Source organism: Crinia signifera, chromosome 3 (assembly GCF_055691185.1).
Source record: "Crinia signifera chromosome 3, ASM5569118v1, whole genome shotgun sequence".
NCBI classification, from domain to species: domain Eukaryota; kingdom Metazoa; phylum Chordata; class Amphibia; order Anura; family Myobatrachidae; genus Crinia; species Crinia signifera.
The window spans coordinates 94,741,979-94,760,352 of record NC_139219.1 but is presented as its reverse complement, the minus strand read 5'-3'; the positions used below and the strand labels follow the sequence as shown (position 1 = coordinate 94,760,352).

Below are 18,374 nucleotides of genomic sequence, written 5' to 3'. Positions count from 1 at the left end.
CTAAAGAAAAAAATATTATATCAATTATATTGTGTTATATGTCATCCTTAGATTCAATTCTGTGATGAGGGACACGAGTTGCTTTAAATGTCCACTTATGTTATGATTGGAAGCCACAAGCACTGGTTTTGAGTCAATAAATGTATTGAATTGGTCCTGGACCAACAATCCAATGCACCCCTGCATGTGCCACAAGGCACCACAGGGTGACACGGCACACAGTTTGGGAACCACTGGGTTAGACACATAGAAGGAGGGTGGTAAGGTTACAAGGCAAAACGGTTAGATGTGGGTATGAGGGTTAGAGTTAGGCACTAGAGGTTAAGCTGCGGAGAGAAAGTGTTAGGAAAGTGCAGAGCGAAGGCAAGTATACTTAACGGATTCCCTCTATTGAGATGCTGGTATCCATATTGTGACTGCCGACATACCGTCTGTCAGTCATCTGTTTGTATCCTAAATCTCCCTGCGAATTGCAGTAGACGGGGCTCTTGCGCTGCAAAAAGGGGGCATGGACTAACATTATACCACACACCGCAATGCCCAATGCAGATTTTAGTGAACTTTATAATACCCATTACACATAAAGCCACTTGCCGTAATGCCAATTACACATAAGGCCACACATGATGCCCATTACTTTCTATATAACATACAATGCCCATTACACATTTGACACATAAGTGCCACTTACCTACATGCTCATTGTTGGGAACTTCATGCTCAATGACGAGGGGCTTCATGCTCGATGCCAAGGGGCTTCATGCTCGTTGTCAAGGGGGACTGAAATTTCTTGTTGCCAAGGGGGACTGAAATTTTTCATTGCCAAGGGGGACTGACAGTGCTCATTGCCAAGGAGGACTGACTCCTCATTGCCAAGGGGACTGAAATAGCTCATTGCCAAGGGGAACTGACATTGCTTGTTGCCAAGGGGGACTGACAATGCTCGTTGCCAAGAGGGTCTAACAAATTTCAAATATACTTTATATAATTAAACGTATATTATATCATCAGCCTTGCTATTTAATTGCTACAGCTTATAGTAGGCCAGTCTTATATATTTATGTTTTATGTTCTTTTTCAGAAATCTTGGCATAATGGTCTGCTCATCAATGTGTGATATTGGCGGAACCATAACGCCATTCATTGTTTACCGATTGGCAAATGTCTGGAAGGAGCTACCACTTATAGTATTTGGTAAGAAAGCCATAACAATAAGATAAGAGATATTTGCAAATGAACAGTTCTATAAACAACCTATATGTAAAAAGTTAGCGCAAAACAGGCATATATTTGGTTATTTCGTTATTACATATTTTATTGTAAGGAGTAGTGGTGGTGGGTTAAGGTAATCTGGGCAATTGTTGATATGTAATCTACAGACCTAAACCCGCAAACAAATCTCAGTGACATGTTAAATTACGATATTTGTCTATATCACACATGGCAGATGATGCACTGTGGCAAGACTATTTGGTCTTGTTACACGTAATGCACCTAACCCTCTAGCTTCGTGTCACATTTGTAGTCCAACTCCCCAATTTAACACCTCCCCCATCCCATACTACATGTAGTTTATACCTCCCTCCCATTGCCACAAATATCCTCCAACTCTGCAACTGTAACCCTTCCCCCATCCTATGTCACATATAACTTATACCTTCACACCTCCCCTCCCATTGTCACATTTGTGCTCCATCTCCCCAACTGTAACACTTCCCCCAAACCTGTGTCACATATATCTTATACCTTAACACCTTCCCATCTGTTGTCACATATATCTTCCAACTCCCCAAATGTAACACCTCCTCCATCCCATGTCACATATAATTTATACCTTTACACCTTCTCTCCCATGGTCACATTTGTCCCCCAATTCCCAACTGTAACACCTCCCCCATCCCATGTCACATATAGCTTATACCTTCTACCTTCCCAACCATTGTCACAGGTGTCCTTCAGCTCTGCAACTGTAACACCTCCCCCACCCTATGTCATATATAGATTATACCTTGTCACCTCCCCTCCCATTGTAAGATTTGTGCTCTAACGCCCCAACTGTAACACCTCCCCCATCCTGTCACGGCCTGGACTGTCTGTGTTCCCGGCACTGACCTGGGTGCGCCAGTGGAGGGCGCAGGGAACTGGAAGCGAGGAGGCTTGAGATAGCTGGAGCTCATGCACGGAGACAGGAGGGAGATGAACTGCCGGGGACACAGGGGATTGGCTGAAACCTAAAGCAAAGGCGCGGGGTCTAAGCCGACAGTGGTATTCACCAGGGACCCCCGCAAGGGGATATGGACTTCGCTGCAACTGCCGACCAGGTCGCGGCCCTCTGCCCAGGTTCCCCTGTGGCTTTGGCGGAGTTGAGGCACAAGAGTCTTTTAACGGGGTACTTAAACCATCGATGGTGGTCGATGGCACTGAATGCTATACAGCAACACGGAGGGTACTTGAGAGATGAGTGATGCGGCCTGGAACCCGAGGATGACACGGGGGTAACACAGAGGGACGCTGGAGATACTGGAGACACTTGGTGACACTGGGGCGGCTAGGGAGCCGATACCTGAGGTCTCTGGGGATCGCTGGAGCGGCTAGGGAGCCGGTACTTGAGATCACTGGGGATCGCTGGAGCGGCTAGGGAGCCGGTACTTGAGATCACTGAGGATCGCTGGAGCGGCCTGAGAGCCGAGGGGAGACGGGTAGGGAACCCACGGATAACCGGACACTGAGAGAGTAACCTGGGCTGCACGAGAAGACAGGATCACACGGCAGATGGAAACACGTGGAGACTTCTGGCAGGAGTGGAATAACCAGGACGCTGAGAGTAACACAGGTGACAGCGGACTCAGGAAACCGGACCTCTGGAGCACGTGGGGAGTCTTGACAGGAGCTTAACGCTGGAGAACTCACAGGTAAACTGACGAGTTGTTCAAGACAAGGAGGAGACTGTGAGCTGGGTTTTTATCCCTCCAGGTGATGAGGGAATCAGACGCAGGTGATGGAATTAGCCGCAGCAGCAGCACACAGACCAGGAAGTGAGTTGGAGCTTACCTGGATCATGTGACCCGCAGCTTGATCAGGGAATACACCTGGATCTCACAGTGACGCAGGGGCGACTTAGAAGCAAAAGACATCACGCCAGGGATTGCCGACTGTGCCGGCAGCCGACCTACGGAGGACACTACCCCAGCGTGCCGGTAAGGGGCGCATGCGAGCAGTGCGAGAACCGGGGTTCATGACAGTACCCCCCCCTTTAAGGGTGGGCACCGAACACCCTTTGGGCTTACTCGGATTGTCTTTATGAAAAGCTGCAATCAAACGGGGAGCATGCACATCTGCAGCATTGATCCAGCTTCTTTCTTCTGGGCCATAGCCCTTCCAATCGATGAGGTATTGGATGTTTCCATATCTTTTGCGAGAATCCACCACCTTATCGACCTCGAATTCAACTCCTCGATGGGTATAGACTCTGGGGAGCTCAGGAGTGGTACTTTGGAACCGGTTGAGGACGAGAGGTCGCAATAAGGATATGTGGAAGGAATTTGGGATCTTCAGGTATGGTGGTAACTTCAGCTTGTAAGCTACCGGGTTGATCCTTCGGATCACAGGGAATGGCCCAATGAATCGGGGGGCGAATTTCATGGACGGGACTCGTAGGCGAAGATTTCGAGTGGAGAGCCATACTTTGTCACCAAGTTTTAACTGAGGAACTGCTCTTCTTTTACGGTCAGCAAAGAATTTGTATCTTTTTGAGGCTTTCTTGAGAGAAACATGCACATTTTTCCAGACTTGTGAAAAATGTTTGAGTGTGGACGATGCGGCAGGCACTTCCAAGGCTGGTAAAGACTCAAAGGTTGGTGGTCGTGGGTGTTGACCGTAAACTACGTAGAAAGGAGAGTAGCCAGTAGCAGAGTGGTATCTGAAGTTGTGGGCAAATTCAGCCCAAGGCAGTAGACTGACCCAGTTGTCTTGTGACGAGGAGGTATACAGACGGAGGAATGCTTCCAGATCTTGGTTAACTCTCTCTGTTTGCCCGTTAGACTGCGGGTGGTACGCTGTGGAAAAGTTCAATTTTACCTTCAGGGCAGAACAGAGAGCTCTCCAGAAGCGGGCTACAAATTGCACTCCACGATCGGAGACAATGTCTGCAGGGAGTCCATGAATTCGAAAGATGTGTTGAATGAAGATCTGGGCGAGCTTGGGAGCAGAGGGCAGGCCAGTCAATGGGATGAAATGTGCCATTTTGGAGAACCGGTCTACCACCACCCAGATGGTATTACATTCTTGAGACTTAGGGAGTTCAGAGATAAAGTCCATGGAAATGTGCGTCCAGGGATGCATGGGAGTGGGCAACGGAAGGAGAGAACCTGCAGGGGACTGACGATGGACTTTATGCTGGGCACAGGTAGGACATGAGGCCACGAAATCCTGGACATCTTTTTTCATGTGAGGCCACCAATATGACCGGCGAAGAATTTCCAGGGTTTTGTGAACGCCTGGGTGACCGGAGAAAGGCGAGGCGTGAGCCCACGATAAGATTTTGGGCTGGAGCCCTGGTAGAACCAGCATCTTTCCTTGAGGTGGCACGGGTGACACATGGGTGGCGGCAAAGGCTGTAGGACTGATGATGGGACGCTGTTCTTGTAGCACTGTGTCATCTTCCATAGAGCGGGACAGTGCATCAGCTTTTGCATTCTGGGACCCAGGACGATAGAAAATTTTAAAACTGAATCGTGAGAAGAATAAGGACCAACGAGCTTGGTGGGAATTAAGACACTGGGCTGTCTGGACGTACAGTAAGTTCTTGTGATCTGTGAAGATGGACACGGGAAACTTGGCCCCTTCTAACAGATAACGCCATTCTTCCAGTGCAAGTTTAATTGCCAACAACTCTTGATCGCCAATGGAGTAGTTTTTCTCGGCAGGGAGGAATTTCCGGGAGAAAAACCCACAGGGGTGCTGTTTGCCATCGTCTGTAACTTGAGAGAGCACAGCACCAACACCCACATTCGAGGCGTCGACTTCCAAGAGGAAGGGTTTGTCTGTGTCTGGCTGCTTGAGAATGGGGGCAGATATGAAGGCTTGTTTTAGCAGGTGGAATGCAGACAAGGCTTCTTCGGACCAGACAGCTGGATTGGCACCTTTTTGGGTGAGAGCTGTGATAGGAGCGATGAGGGTGGAGAATCCTTTGACAAATTTTCTGTAGTAATTGGCAAAGCCAATAAAACGCTGGACTGCTTTGAGAGTGGTTGGTTGGGACCAACTGTTGATGGCTTCGAGTTTTGCGGGATCCATTCGCAACTCTGAGCCAGACACGATATATCCTAGGAAGGATATCTGGGGAACTTCGAATGTGCACTTGGAGAGTTTACCGTACAACTTATTAGCACGTAAACGGGACAGCACTTCTTTGACTTGAGAACGATGGGACTGGAGATCTGAAGAAAAAATGAGAATGTCGTCGAGGTAAACAACAAGATATTTATATAGAACATCTCTAAAAATTTCATTGACGAATTCTTGAAAGACGGCGGGTGCATTACTGAGACCGAAGGGCATCACTAGATACTCGTAATGCCCATCTCTAGTGTTGAAGGCAGTCTTCCATTCGTCGCCTTGGCGAATTCTGATCAGATTATACGCCCCTCTGAGGTCAAGCTTGGTAAAAATTTTCGCACCTTTGATGCGATCAAATAACTCAGTGATCAAGGGAAGAGGATAACTGTTCTTGATGGTTATCTCATTGAGACCTCTATAGTCTATGCATGGGCGTAACCCTCCATCTTTTTTTTTCACGAAAAAGAATCCTGCACCAGCAGGGGAGGTAGAGGGTCGGATGAAACCTTTCTGGAGATTTTCTTGGATATACTCAGACATCGCTTTGGTCTCAGGGATTGACAGAGGATAGGTACGCCACTTAGGAGGGGACTTCCCAGGGAGGAGATCGATGGGACAATCCCACCGGCGGTGTGGAGGCAGAACATCAGCGGCTTGTTCACTGAATACATCACTGAATGCATGGTACACTGAGGGAAGACCCGGAAGGCTTTTGACTGCGGAAGATCGGACCGGAGTTACTTCAGTCAAGCAATGTTTCTGGCAGTATTCGCTCCATTCCACAATTTGGAGAGATCTCCAATCGATACGGGGGTTGTGGAGTTGTAGCCATGGTAGCCCTAACACAAGGTCATAAGAGGATTTCGGAATGACCAGGAAGTCCATACATTCTTGATGAAGTACACCTACATGGAATGAGACAGGAACTGTCCGATACACAATATCGCTTCCGGGGATTCTGCTTCCATCCACTGCTGTTAGGAAGTGAGGCTGGGAAAGGGGCAGAATTGGAATTTTACACTTCTTTACTAGCTCGGCTGAGATAAAGTTCCCTGCAGCCCCGGAGTCTGCCAGGGCTGAGACTTGCAGGGTACCCACAGGAGACACAAGGGCAACAGGTAGAATCAAGTCAGTGGTGGGAGGAGTTTTACTGAGACAACCTAACCTGACTCCCCCACTGCAGGTTAGGGCTTGGCGTTTCCCGGACGCTCGGGACAGGACCCAATGAAGTGACCGGGGGCGGCACAGTAAATACATAATTTTTCTTTCTGCCTCCTAGACCGTTCTTCTGTGGATAACCTAGATCTACCTATTTGCATAGGTTCTTCTGTAGTGGTTGTCGCAGGACGGTGCTGAGGCGGAGACGGAACTCGGGGAACTACTTTCTTTAACTTTTCTAGACCTCGCTCCCTTAGGCGCAGGTCTATTTTGACACACAAGGAAATTAATTCTTCAAGCTGCTCAGGGAGATCTCGGGTGGCAAGTTCGTCTTTGATGCGTTCTGAGACGCCCAACCAGAAGGCGGCTGTTAGCGCCTCATTGTTCCATTTGAGCTCGGAGGCAAGCGTCTGGAATTGAACCACGTATTGGCCCATGGAGCGAGAGCCCTGTTTGAGGCGGAGAATTTCTGTAGAGGCTGATGCAGGCCTTCCTGGCTCATCGAATATCCGTCGGAAGAGAGAGACGAATCTGTCATAGTCGGTGAGAATTGGATCAGATCTTTCCCAGAGGGGTGATATCCAATCTAGGGCAGAACCAGTGAGCAAGGAAACGATATATGCTATCTTGGTCCTGGCAGTCGGAAAGTTCTGTGGTAGAAGCTCAAATTGGATATCACATTGGTTTAAGAAGCCTCTACAGCCTTTGGGATTGCCATCATATTTATTAGGGGTAGGCAGCTGAAGACGGGGAATATACGTTGGGGCATGAGTGGCAGGCTGATTAGATACCGGTGGCGGAGGTGGCCGGAGGGACTGCTGGAGGGAATCCAGACGAGTGGACACATCCTGGAGGTATGTAATCACCTGCTGCTGCGTCGCTTCCTGCGTTTCTATACGCGAGGTGACATCTTGGAGAGCCGCTGGCCCCACACTATGGTCGCGTGCCGAGTCCATCGGTCTTGAACAATCTGTCACGGCCTGGACTGTCTGTGTTCCCGGCACTGACCTGGGTGCGCCAGTGGAGGGCGCAGGGAACTGGAAGCGAGGAGGCTTGAGATAGCTGGAGCTCATGCACGGAGACAGGAGGGAGATGAACTGCCGGGGACACAGGGGATTGGCTGAAACCTAAAGCGGAGGCGCGGGGTCTAAGCCGACAGTGGTATTCACCAGGGACCCCCGCAAGGGGATATGGACTTCGCTGCAACTGCCGACCAGGTCGCGGCCCTCTGCCCAGGTTCCCCTGTGGCTTTGGCGGAGTTGAGGCACAAGAGTCTTTTAACGGGGTACTTAAACCATCGATGGTGGTCGATGGCACTGAATGCTATACAGCAACACGGAGGGTACTTGAGAGATGAGTGATGCGGCCTGGAAGCCGAGGATGACACGGGGGTAACACAGAGGGACGCTGGAGATACTGGAGACACTTGGTGACACTGGGGCGGCTAGGGAGCCGATACCTGAGGTCTCTGGGGATCGCTGGAGCGGCTAGGGAGCCGGTACTTGAGATCACTGGGGATCGCTGGAGCGGCTAGGGAGCCGGTACTTGAGATCACTGAGGATCGCTGGAGCGGCCTGAGAGCTGAGGGGAGACGGGTAGGGAACCCACGGATAACCGGACACTGAGAGAGTAACCTGGGCTGCACGAGAAGACAGGATCAAACGGCAGATGGAAACACGTGGAGACTTCTGGCAGGAGTGGAATAACCAGGACGCTGAGAGTAACACAGGTGACAGCGGACTCAGGAAACCGGACCTCTGGAGCACGTGGGGAGTCTTGACAGGAGCTTAACGCTGGAGAACTCACAGGTAAACTGACGAGTTGTTCAAGACAAGGAGGAGACTGTGAGCTGGGTTTTTATCCCTCCAGGTGATGAGGGAATCAGACGCAGGTGATGGAATTAGCCGCAGCAGCAGCACACAGACCAGGAAGTGAGTTGGACCTTACCTGGATCATGTGACCCGCAGCTTGATCAGGGAATACACCTGGAGCTCACAGTGACGCAGGGGCGACTTAGAAGCAAAAGACATCACGCCAGGGATTGCCGACTGTGCCGGCAGCCGACCTACGGAGGACACTACCCCAGCGTGCCGGTAAGGGGCGCATGCGAGCAGTGCGAGAACCGGGGTTCATGACACATCCCATGTCACATATAGCTTATACCGTGACACCTCCCCTCCCATTGTCACATATCTCCTCCGACTCCCCTACTGTAACTCCTCCCCCATGCCATGTCACATATAGCTTATACCTTCACACCTTCCCTCCCATTGTCATATATGTCATCCAACTCCCTAACTGTAACACCTCCCCCATCCCATGTCACATATAGCTTATACCTTCACCTTCCCTCCCATTTTCACATATGTCATCCAACTCCCAAACTGTAACACCTCCCCCCATGCCATGTCACATATAGCTTATACCTTCACACCTTCCTTGCCATTGTCACATATGTCCTCCAACTCCCCAAACGTAACACCTCCCCCATCCCATATTACGTGTAGCTTATACCTTGGCACCTCCCCTGTCTTTTGTCACATATGTCCTCCAACTCCCCAACTGTAACACCTCCCCCATCCCATATTACGTGTAGCTTATACCTTCACACCTCCCCTCCCATTGTCACATATGTCCTCCAACTCCCCAACTGTAACACCCCCCCATCCCATGTCACATATAGCTTATACCTTCACACTTCCCCTCCCAATGTCACATTTGTGCTCCAAATCCCCAACTGTAACACCTCCCCCATCCTATGTCACATATAGCTTATACCTTAACACCTCCCCTTCCATTGTCACATATGTCCTCCAACTCCCCAACTGTAACACCTCCCCCATTCCATGTCACATGTAGCTTATACCTTGACACCTCCCCTGTCTTTGTCACATATGTCCTCCAACTCCCCAACTGTAACACCTCCCCCATCCCATATTACGTGTAGCTTATACCATCACACCTCCCCTCCCATTGTCACATATGTCCTCCAACTCCCCAACTGTACCACCTCCCCCATCCCATGTCACATATAGTTTATACTTTGACACCTCCCCTCCCTTTCTCACATATGTCCACCAACTCCCCAACTGTACCACCTCCCCCATCCCATGTCACATATAGTTTATACTTTGACACCTCCCCTCCCTTTCTCACATATGTTCACCAACTCCCCAACTGTAACACCTCCCCCATCCCATGTCACATATAGCTTATACCTTCACCTTCCCTCCCATTTTCACATATGTCCTCAAACTCCCCAACTGTAACACCTCCCCCATCCCATGTTACATATAGCTTATATCTTCACACCTTTCCTCCCTTTGTCACATATGTCCTCCAACTCCCAAACTGTAAAATCTCCACCATCCAATGCAACTCCTCATCTGCTTTATAAAGATTGATACATCTCCCCCTTATATACATAAAACCATGACATGTGCCAGAGGCTTTCGACTCCATGTACCCACCTTAAATAATCATATCATAATCTGCAGCTGCAGACAGGGGCGTAACTAGATGTTCGTAGGCCCCATAGCAAAAAGGGCCCTTTTTTTGTAAGGGCCCCTATTTAGCAACTGATGGTGATAAATGCATGTAAAACATATTAATTAGATGGTAAAGATGGGCCCCCTTCAGCTCTGGGCCCCATAGCAGCTGCACCCCTTGCACCAATGATAGTTACGCCTTTGGCTGCAGACCATTGGGAAATCACAGATAATCTTTGCCAATCTCTGATCTCTGACCGCTCTCAGGGGTAAGTTTACTAAAATGGGAATTCTATTGAAGATGGGATGTTGCCTATAGCAACCAATCAGATTCTACTTCTTATTTATTTATCACCTTCTAGAAGATAATAGATTTATTTATTAACAGTTTCTTATATAGCGCACACATATTCCGCAGAGCTTTACAGAGAATATTTGAACACTCCCCAGAGTCCCTGACCCAGTGGAGCTTACAATCTATATTCCCTACCCAGGGCCGGCTCTACCATTAGGCAGCTTTAGGCAGCTGCCTAGGGCACCAGGATCTGGGGGGCGCCACCAAGTCTGCCTATCAAAAAAATGGATGTCTATAAGGATCTTTGTTGTACTTAATATAGGTGTCTACTGTGGAACTTCTAAGACCTCACCTCCAAACTTTCCCTTGAGGCATACTGTCCTACTTTGCTGCCTGCCCCCCTTCTTGTATTCTATTGTGGATGGCAAAGAGGAGCCTCCAATTGTTGCTGGGTGGACCACCCATTTTTTGGGTGCATCCCTGCCATTCTGGAATGTTAGTTAAGTATGCCTTAAGGGGTTGGTATTGGTGGCAGTATGGGATGGGTGCAGTAGGCTGATGTTTTGCCTAGGGTGCTGAGAAGCCTTACACCGGCCCTGTCCCTACCACATATACACACACACACACAGACATTCTAGGGTTAATTTTGTTAGGAGCCAAATAACCAACCAGTATATTTTTGGATTGTGGAAGGAAACCGGAGTACCCGGAGTAAACCCACGCAAGTACGGGGAGAATATACAAACTCAGCACAGTTGGAGCCATGGTGGGGATCAAACCCATGACCTCAGCGCTGTGAGGCAGTAATGCTAGTCATTACACCATCCGTGCTGCCCAATCTATATATAACATCTAGATATAATCTATGCTACTGTATGGGCAACATCCCATAACTTTACCCCTCTTTGTGTGGGTATCCCAGAAACTGATGCCACACTAAGCCTTTCCCCGCCCCATGCCATACCTTTCATATCCTATATGAGTGTCACACTAATGTGCTTCCACATGTCACCTCGCAAGCACAATCTTTGCATGTAAAGTGATGTGATATAAGTGCTAAACTAAAACATATGAAGCATTACAGACTAAGCGGGTATTCAATCTTGTCAGAATTTTGGGGCTTGCGGAACCTACTGTAGATACACTATGGCGATTATTCTGGTTAACTCGCAATGGCAAGTTCCTTCTCAAATGGGCAAAGCCATATGCACTGCAGGTGGGGCTGATGTAACATGTGCAGAGAGAAATAGATTTGGGTGAGTTATTTTGTTTTTGTGCAGAGAAAATACTGGCTGCTTTATATTTACACTGCAATATTGATCTCACTTTGAAGTAAAACCCCACCCAAATTTAACTCTCTCTGCACAAGTTACATCTGCCCCCTCTGCTGTGCACAAGGTTTTGTCTAGTTGAGACGATATTTGCCTTTGCAAGTGAATCAGAATAACCCCCATTGAGTGTCAATGAAAGATGAAACGATCACGTTCCATCCCTCATGAGCATAAATTTTTTGGCTAGCAATATCGTCAGGTATGATCACGCATTCCGGGCATCTGTAGTGCAGCCAGAGGGCTTCATCCTGGAAGTGTGTACCTTGTGTGAGTGTGTATAGAACAGAGCATTTCTACAAGCCTCTTTTTTACTTAAGTGCTTTATAAGTGGGCAAAATATTGAGTTACAGTACCTAATGATGCCGTCATTTCTCAGGATAAAGTAACTGCATTACATTATGTGACAGTTACTCTCCACAGTTCTGAGCTCATGCTATGTTCTTGCCTATATTGCCTATACAGCTGTGATCGGAATACTGTCTGGAGTGCTTGTGCTGTTTCTCCCGGAAACCAAAGGACGGGCTCTCCCAGAAACCATTGAGGAAGCAGAGAGTTTGCACAAGTAAGTTAGATGCAGTGCTGGGAGTTTATGCATTCCTATTCTTCATTGTTTGCATTGTGCTCTTTGTCATTTTGGGCCTTATTCTAGTTCACTCTTTCTGACAAAATCCTTCTTAGATGGACAAAACCATGTGGGGGGGGCAGATGTAAAATGTGCAGAGAGAATTAGATTTGGGTGAGTTATTTTGTTTCTGTGCAGGGTAAATACTGGTTGCTTTATTTTTACACTGCAATATAGATCTCACTTTGAAGTAAAACCCCACCCAAATCTAATTCTCTCTGCACAAGTAACATCTGCCCCACCTGCAGTGCACATGGTTTTGTCCATCTAAGAAGGATTTTGTCAGAAAGAGTGAACTAGAATAACCCCCTTTGTTATGTATTAGTAAGGGACAGTGGTGGGTTTTACCTATGGGCCTCAGGACTGCAGTACCTGCATATCCGCCACCTCCTCTGCGTTAGTAAAGCCAATGGCTTCACTATGACTGGTAGTGACTTCCTATTGGAAGTTGTACATGCCAGTCACCCACATGACAGGCAGTCCCATTGGAAGGTGTTCCCTTCCTCCAGGACTGCCAGTCAGGGCTTGGATAGGCATAGATCTGGCTTCCTGTAGGAAGCCTTACCATGCAGCCCTTGACAGCTGCTATAGGCTGCACTCGACGCAGCTCACAGAAGCTAGTCTTTTAAACATGTGCATTACCGCCATTGGTACTGCGCATGCGTTGAGCCCGGCTCCTGACAACTGTATTTTACAGGCATTGGGACCCTGGCAAGGGAAACCGGTAAAGTCCCATCAGCAGGGACTGGCAGGACTGCAGGAGCCGCCACTGGTAAGGGTATAAAGGTTCTCGGCACCGAAGGCAATACATTAATCTGCTGCCAATACTCCCCCCCCACACACGCTGCCACCAATACCCATTTTCCAGTAGTGAAACTGGGAATGTGGCGTCTTAGTCTTTCCACATCCACTACATGTACAACAAGGATGTCTTCCTCATAAACCTCCTAAACTTTGTGATAGGCAGACTCTGTGGCACTGCCTAAAGCTGCCTAATGGTAGCGTTGCCCCTGCCCCTAATTATTTAGAATAGCATATGTCCCCTCAGAATTCGGGTACTTTTATAATGCACTAAGCCAGAGGTGGGGAACCTTTTTTGTGCCAAGGGCCGTTTGTATGGTGAAAAAATCCTTCGGGGGCCAGAAGTAAAAATTTATCTTACAAAATTGTCCTGCTGCAGCCGCCCCACACTGCCGCTGAATAGGACTTAAGCCCCGTACACACGGGGGAGATATATTGCTCAGCCATATATTGCTAGCAATATATTACTGAGCAATATATTGCTCAGTGTCCCCTTTTCATCAGCGACCAGAGATGGTCGCTGATGAAAAGGAAACTCAGCCGGCGGTGCCGCAGAGGTAATCAGCTCCTGCGACCAGCGATTAGAATGGGGCAGAAAACGGGAGCGCGCACTCCCATCACTAGCAATATGGTCGCCAGCAACCATATTCCCAGCGATTTCAGCCCCTATCGCCCCCGTCTGTACACAGCATGACAGTCTCCGGCTGTTGTTGATTAAGAGGAATCTTGCGAGAACTACCGGCCTCTTGCGAGAATTCCCCTGTACTTGACTCCCAGCAAAGCCACCAGGTGGGTGGAAGGGCCACTCAGACTGGCTACGGGGGCCGCATACGGCCCCCGGGCCTGAGGTTCCCCACCCCTGCACTAAGCTTTCACCTTTATGTGCTCACAGAACTCCTTAGTGACCTGTATTTACAGGAGGTGGGACCACTTTTGTTAATAATGCCACATAAAAGGAAACAATGACATAAATATATAGGTAAGAGGTAGAACTACATTTTTGCTCTTTCTGTAACCTATGCATACTGGTTTCTGATTTTGTCAGAACTACAGTTATAGGTGGTAATTCAGACCTGATCGGTGCTGTGTAAATTTGCATTTGATCCATCTTGAAAAAGTTTCCAGTGAACAAGTGGTTACGAAACGCGTCAACATAGCTTCCTGTGTGGTCTCCTGATCGTTGTAACTCTATTCTGCCTGATCACGCTGCACGCTGTACGCTGTGCCTCAGACTTGACTGGAGCATCTGCTTACCATCACGGCAGCACGGCCAGCGGGATTGTCTGGAGATTGTGGCTGTATATTCCGGTCCTGCAAACACGTGCCTGCAAACTAAAGGCTTTTATCTGCAGCAACGGAAACAGCTACTGAGATGACTAACCTTTTTACAGGGATTGGACACCGCTTATATTTAGGTGAGCAAAGACCAGTCTGCACGCTCCCTATTTCCATCTTGCAAGGGTATAAACCTACAACTAATATTACTGACTGTGCTAACAGACTGTGCCAACTAATACTATCTGCATGTTTGCCTACATGCTAAAAGGATTGGCTTCTCTTGCAATATCGGCTTATTAACCCCTGCATGTGTGGTCCTCCCTAATGCTAAGTATCTATACTGCTATATTTATGGTGCACGAATACATAGTATAAGGGACTAGGAGACCCTTATACTAAATGCTATTTTAAATTGACCGAATTATATTTTTCTTAGTTTGTGTTTGTCTTTTTTTTTTTTTTCAAACATATTTTATTTGATTTTCAAATTTTACAGAACAAAGAAGAGAAATAATTATTCGGTGGAACTTCGAAATGCAATAGCTTAGCAATGACATATAATACGTAACATCTGTAATGACTTTGAGAGTAATTCCCGGAGGGGGTACCGCTGGTATCCTCACGGGGTGTTTGTCTGCTCCGTGAACAGAGCTGGAATTCCACAATCATTCAATTAAACAATACCTTAAATTACTGTAAACACAAATAGGGGGAAGAAGTCGAGAAAGAGATGGGACAGATAGGGGAGATGAGAGAGAGATGGGGGGGGGGGGGGGGGATAACCTGGATGTGCACGCTGGTTTTGTGGAAAAGCGTTAGCAATTGCCAGCATTTGCTATCTGCCTAGTAAGATTTATACAGTGGTTCAAAATTGCTCAAATACAATTTTTTCATATTGAGTTTCAATTTTTATTCAGTCGTTTCCAGGAGGCGTGGTGAGTTGTGTTCTGTTATGTTATGGGGGGGGGATGTCGCTGTGATATTTTCAAAGTGCTCCCATCTTTTGGTGAAGCCTGTTATGGTGTTGGAGGGGAGGGAGGAATCAAATTTATCAAAGTGCATCATCTTGGTCAGCATCAGTAGTAGATTTTTCAAGGAGGGTATCTTGGGGGATATCCAGTTTTTGAGAAGTAGCTTCTTCGCTGCTGTGACTAGGATGATAAGAAAGGGTATGTGACGTGTTTGGGGTCCAGTTATACGCCAAACATCAAAATTAGCAAACAGTAATGGGATGGGGTGTAATAGGGGGGTGATGTCGAAGTGGGTCTTGATATAGTTTATGACTTTGTTCCAGAATTTTTTGGTGTGCCCACAGGTCCACATATTGTGGAAGAGGGTAGCCGAGTTGGCAGTGCATTTGGGGCATCTTCCTGTCTCGTCTTCCACATAGTGACTTCTTTGTCCCTGAGAGATATAAGCTCTGTTTAGTGTCTTAAGGTGAGTTTCCTGTAATGTGGAGGACTTCAACGTGCTCATTATGATTCCGTGATACTTGAACAGAGAATCCCGGTCTAACATGTCAGGGAGGTCTCGGTTCCATTTGAGTGTGATTTGGGACCAGAGAGATTCCGTGTGGGGGGCGAGTAATTCTGCATAGATCAGCTTAGTTTTGAATTTTTTTAATTTGAATTTAGATATGATCTTTTGGAGTGGGTCCAGCGGGGATTGAGTGAAAGTGTTATTTGGTAGGGATTTCACGTAATGTGTGAGTTGCATGATTGGGAAGAGAGAATTGTGAGGCAATCCGTGAATCTCCCGAAGTTGGGAGAAGGAATAAATCTTTCCCCCTGGGTCGTATACCTGTGAGGTGAGACTGAGTCCTTTTGCTTTGATGCGGTTGAACGCAGCAGACCTCACAGCTGGGGTAAACATTTGATTGCCCCAAATTGTCAGCCATGGGGAGTTGAGTGGGTTTTTTTTCTCTATTTTACATAGATAGTGCCATGCTTCGTATGTGTCTCTGAAGAAGATATGTGTATATATTGTGTCGGGTATAAGTTTTTTGGGGGAGTGTAACAGGGCCGATGGGGAGAAGGGGGCTAGAATAGTTTTGTCTAGATCTGGGATCGTGTAATGATCTAGGTCTAGGAGCCAGTCTAAGGCATATCTGTTTAATAGCGCTTTTGAATATAGGGAAAGGTTTGGGAATCCCAGACCTTCGAGATGTTTTGGTTGCTGTAGTTTCTGCATGGATATTCTCGTTTTTTTTGAGTGCCATATGAATGCGCTACATTTCTTGGTGATGCGGATAGTGTCTGCTTTGGAGATGCAAATAGGGAGGAGCTGCATGATATAGGTGAGTTTAGGGAATAATACTGATTTGACTACCTCTGTGCGTCCCAGCAATGATAAGGGGAGGTCCTTCCAACCTTCCAGTGAGTTGGTGATTTTTACTAGTGCCGGTGAAAACATTAATTGGTACAGGTTTTCTATTTTATTTGGAATTTGAATGCCTAAGTATTTAATGTGTGAGGGTTGTAGTCGAATCGAGTCAAGTTCCGGGTTGTTTGAAAATATTGGGGGTTGTCCTGATATGATCAGGAGTTCTGATTTCCCTATATTTATCTTATACCCTGAGAAGGCTCCGAATTGTGTAATAAGTTTTAAGGTTGTGGGGATGGAGTGTTGGGGATTTGACAAGAAGAGTAGCATGTCGTCTGCAAAAAGTGACACTCGTATGTCGGTTTGTCCTACTGTGATGCCTGTATAGTGAGGGGATGTGCGGAGAGCCACGGCCAGTGGTTCTAGGGCTAGAGCAAATAGAAGTGGTGACATGGGACAACCCTGTCTCGTGCCTCTGAGGACTTTAAAGGGTTCTGAAATATTGCCATTGCAGATAATTCTTGAAGACGAATCTTCATAAAGGGTCTGTAGCCAGGATACAAACGCATCCAGGAAGCCAAATTTATTTAGAGTGTTGTACAAGTGATCCCAGTGGACCATGTCGAAGGCCTTCTCCGCATCGAGTGACAGAATGGCTTTTGGGGCCCCCGACATGGTCCCCTGGTTCTGGGTGATCACCGTTAGGACTTTTCTTATGTTTGTCATCGGGTGTCTCCCTGCCACAAAACCCGTCTGGTCAGGATGAACTAGATCTGGTACCACCATCTTTAATCTGTCTGAAAGAATTTTAGTAAGTATTTTATAGTCTAGGTTTAGTAATGATATGGGTCTGTATGAGGCAGGGTCAGATGGGTTCCTGCCTGGCTTGGGAAGGACTCGAATGTTAGCTGCGTTAAAGAATTTGGGGGCTGTATTAGAGTGGAGTATAGCGTTAAACATAGATGTCATGCAAGGTGCTATGTGGGGTAGGAGGAGCTTATAATAGTCGGCAGTGAAGCCGTCTGGACCTGGTGTTTTCCTGATTTTAGGTGGGAGATGGCCTTTGTCACCTCTTCCAGTGTTATATCTGAGATTATGGTGGCTTTTGTTGAGTCATTTAGTTGGGGCAGGGAGATATTTTCCCAAAATTGGCATTTGTGGGAGTCGTTTGAGCTTGGGAGTGAGTAGAGAGAGGAATAGAAGTTGTTTAGGACCTCGGCTATTTGGCGGTTAGTGGTAGTGCGGGTGCCGTTAGGTTTGAGAAGGGGGTGGATTGTGGCAGGGGGTCGTTGGCCTTGGAGTAGATTGGATAGGAGTCTGCTCGACTTATTGCCAAACTTGTGGAATTTGTATTCTTTTTTAAATGTGTAGCGAGCTTCTAGTTTGGCAAGTAGTTTGTCAAAGTGGGCCCTAGTTGTATTGTAGGTGATGCGAGTTTGTGGGGAGGGGTGGGACTTGTATGTTTGATAATCCTTTGTGAGATTATTTTGAGCTGTGATGTAATCTGCAGTTAATCTTCGTTTTTGGTGTGTGGAGAAGGATATTATGGCCCCTCTGAGGACTGCTTTAGAGGCTTGCCAGTATAATATTGGGTTGGTAAGAAGGGTTTCTGCATTATCTTTATGATAGTTGTCCCACGCCTTCAGTACCTTCTCCCTCAATGATAAGGAGGAGGACAGGGAGGTGGGGCATCTCCACGATATAAACGTAGATGGTTCAGTTGTGAGGGTTATTTTTATCCA

At 47.4% G+C, this 18,374-nt stretch overlaps 1 protein-coding gene across 1 annotated transcript in view; it reads left to right on the top strand.

Moving 5' to 3' along the window:
• Positions 1 to 18,374, top strand: part of SLC22A2 (solute carrier family 22 member 2) — a 79,291-nt gene that overhangs the window by 38,906 nt on the left and 22,011 nt on the right. Inside the window, exons 9-10 of the mRNA XM_083174655.1 lie at positions 1,082 to 1,194; positions 12,072 to 12,171. Of these exons, the coding sequence (XP_083030781.1) occupies positions 1,082 to 1,194; positions 12,072 to 12,171 (213 nt within the window). The remainder of the gene's footprint in view (positions 1 to 1,081; positions 1,195 to 12,071; positions 12,172 to 18,374) is intronic.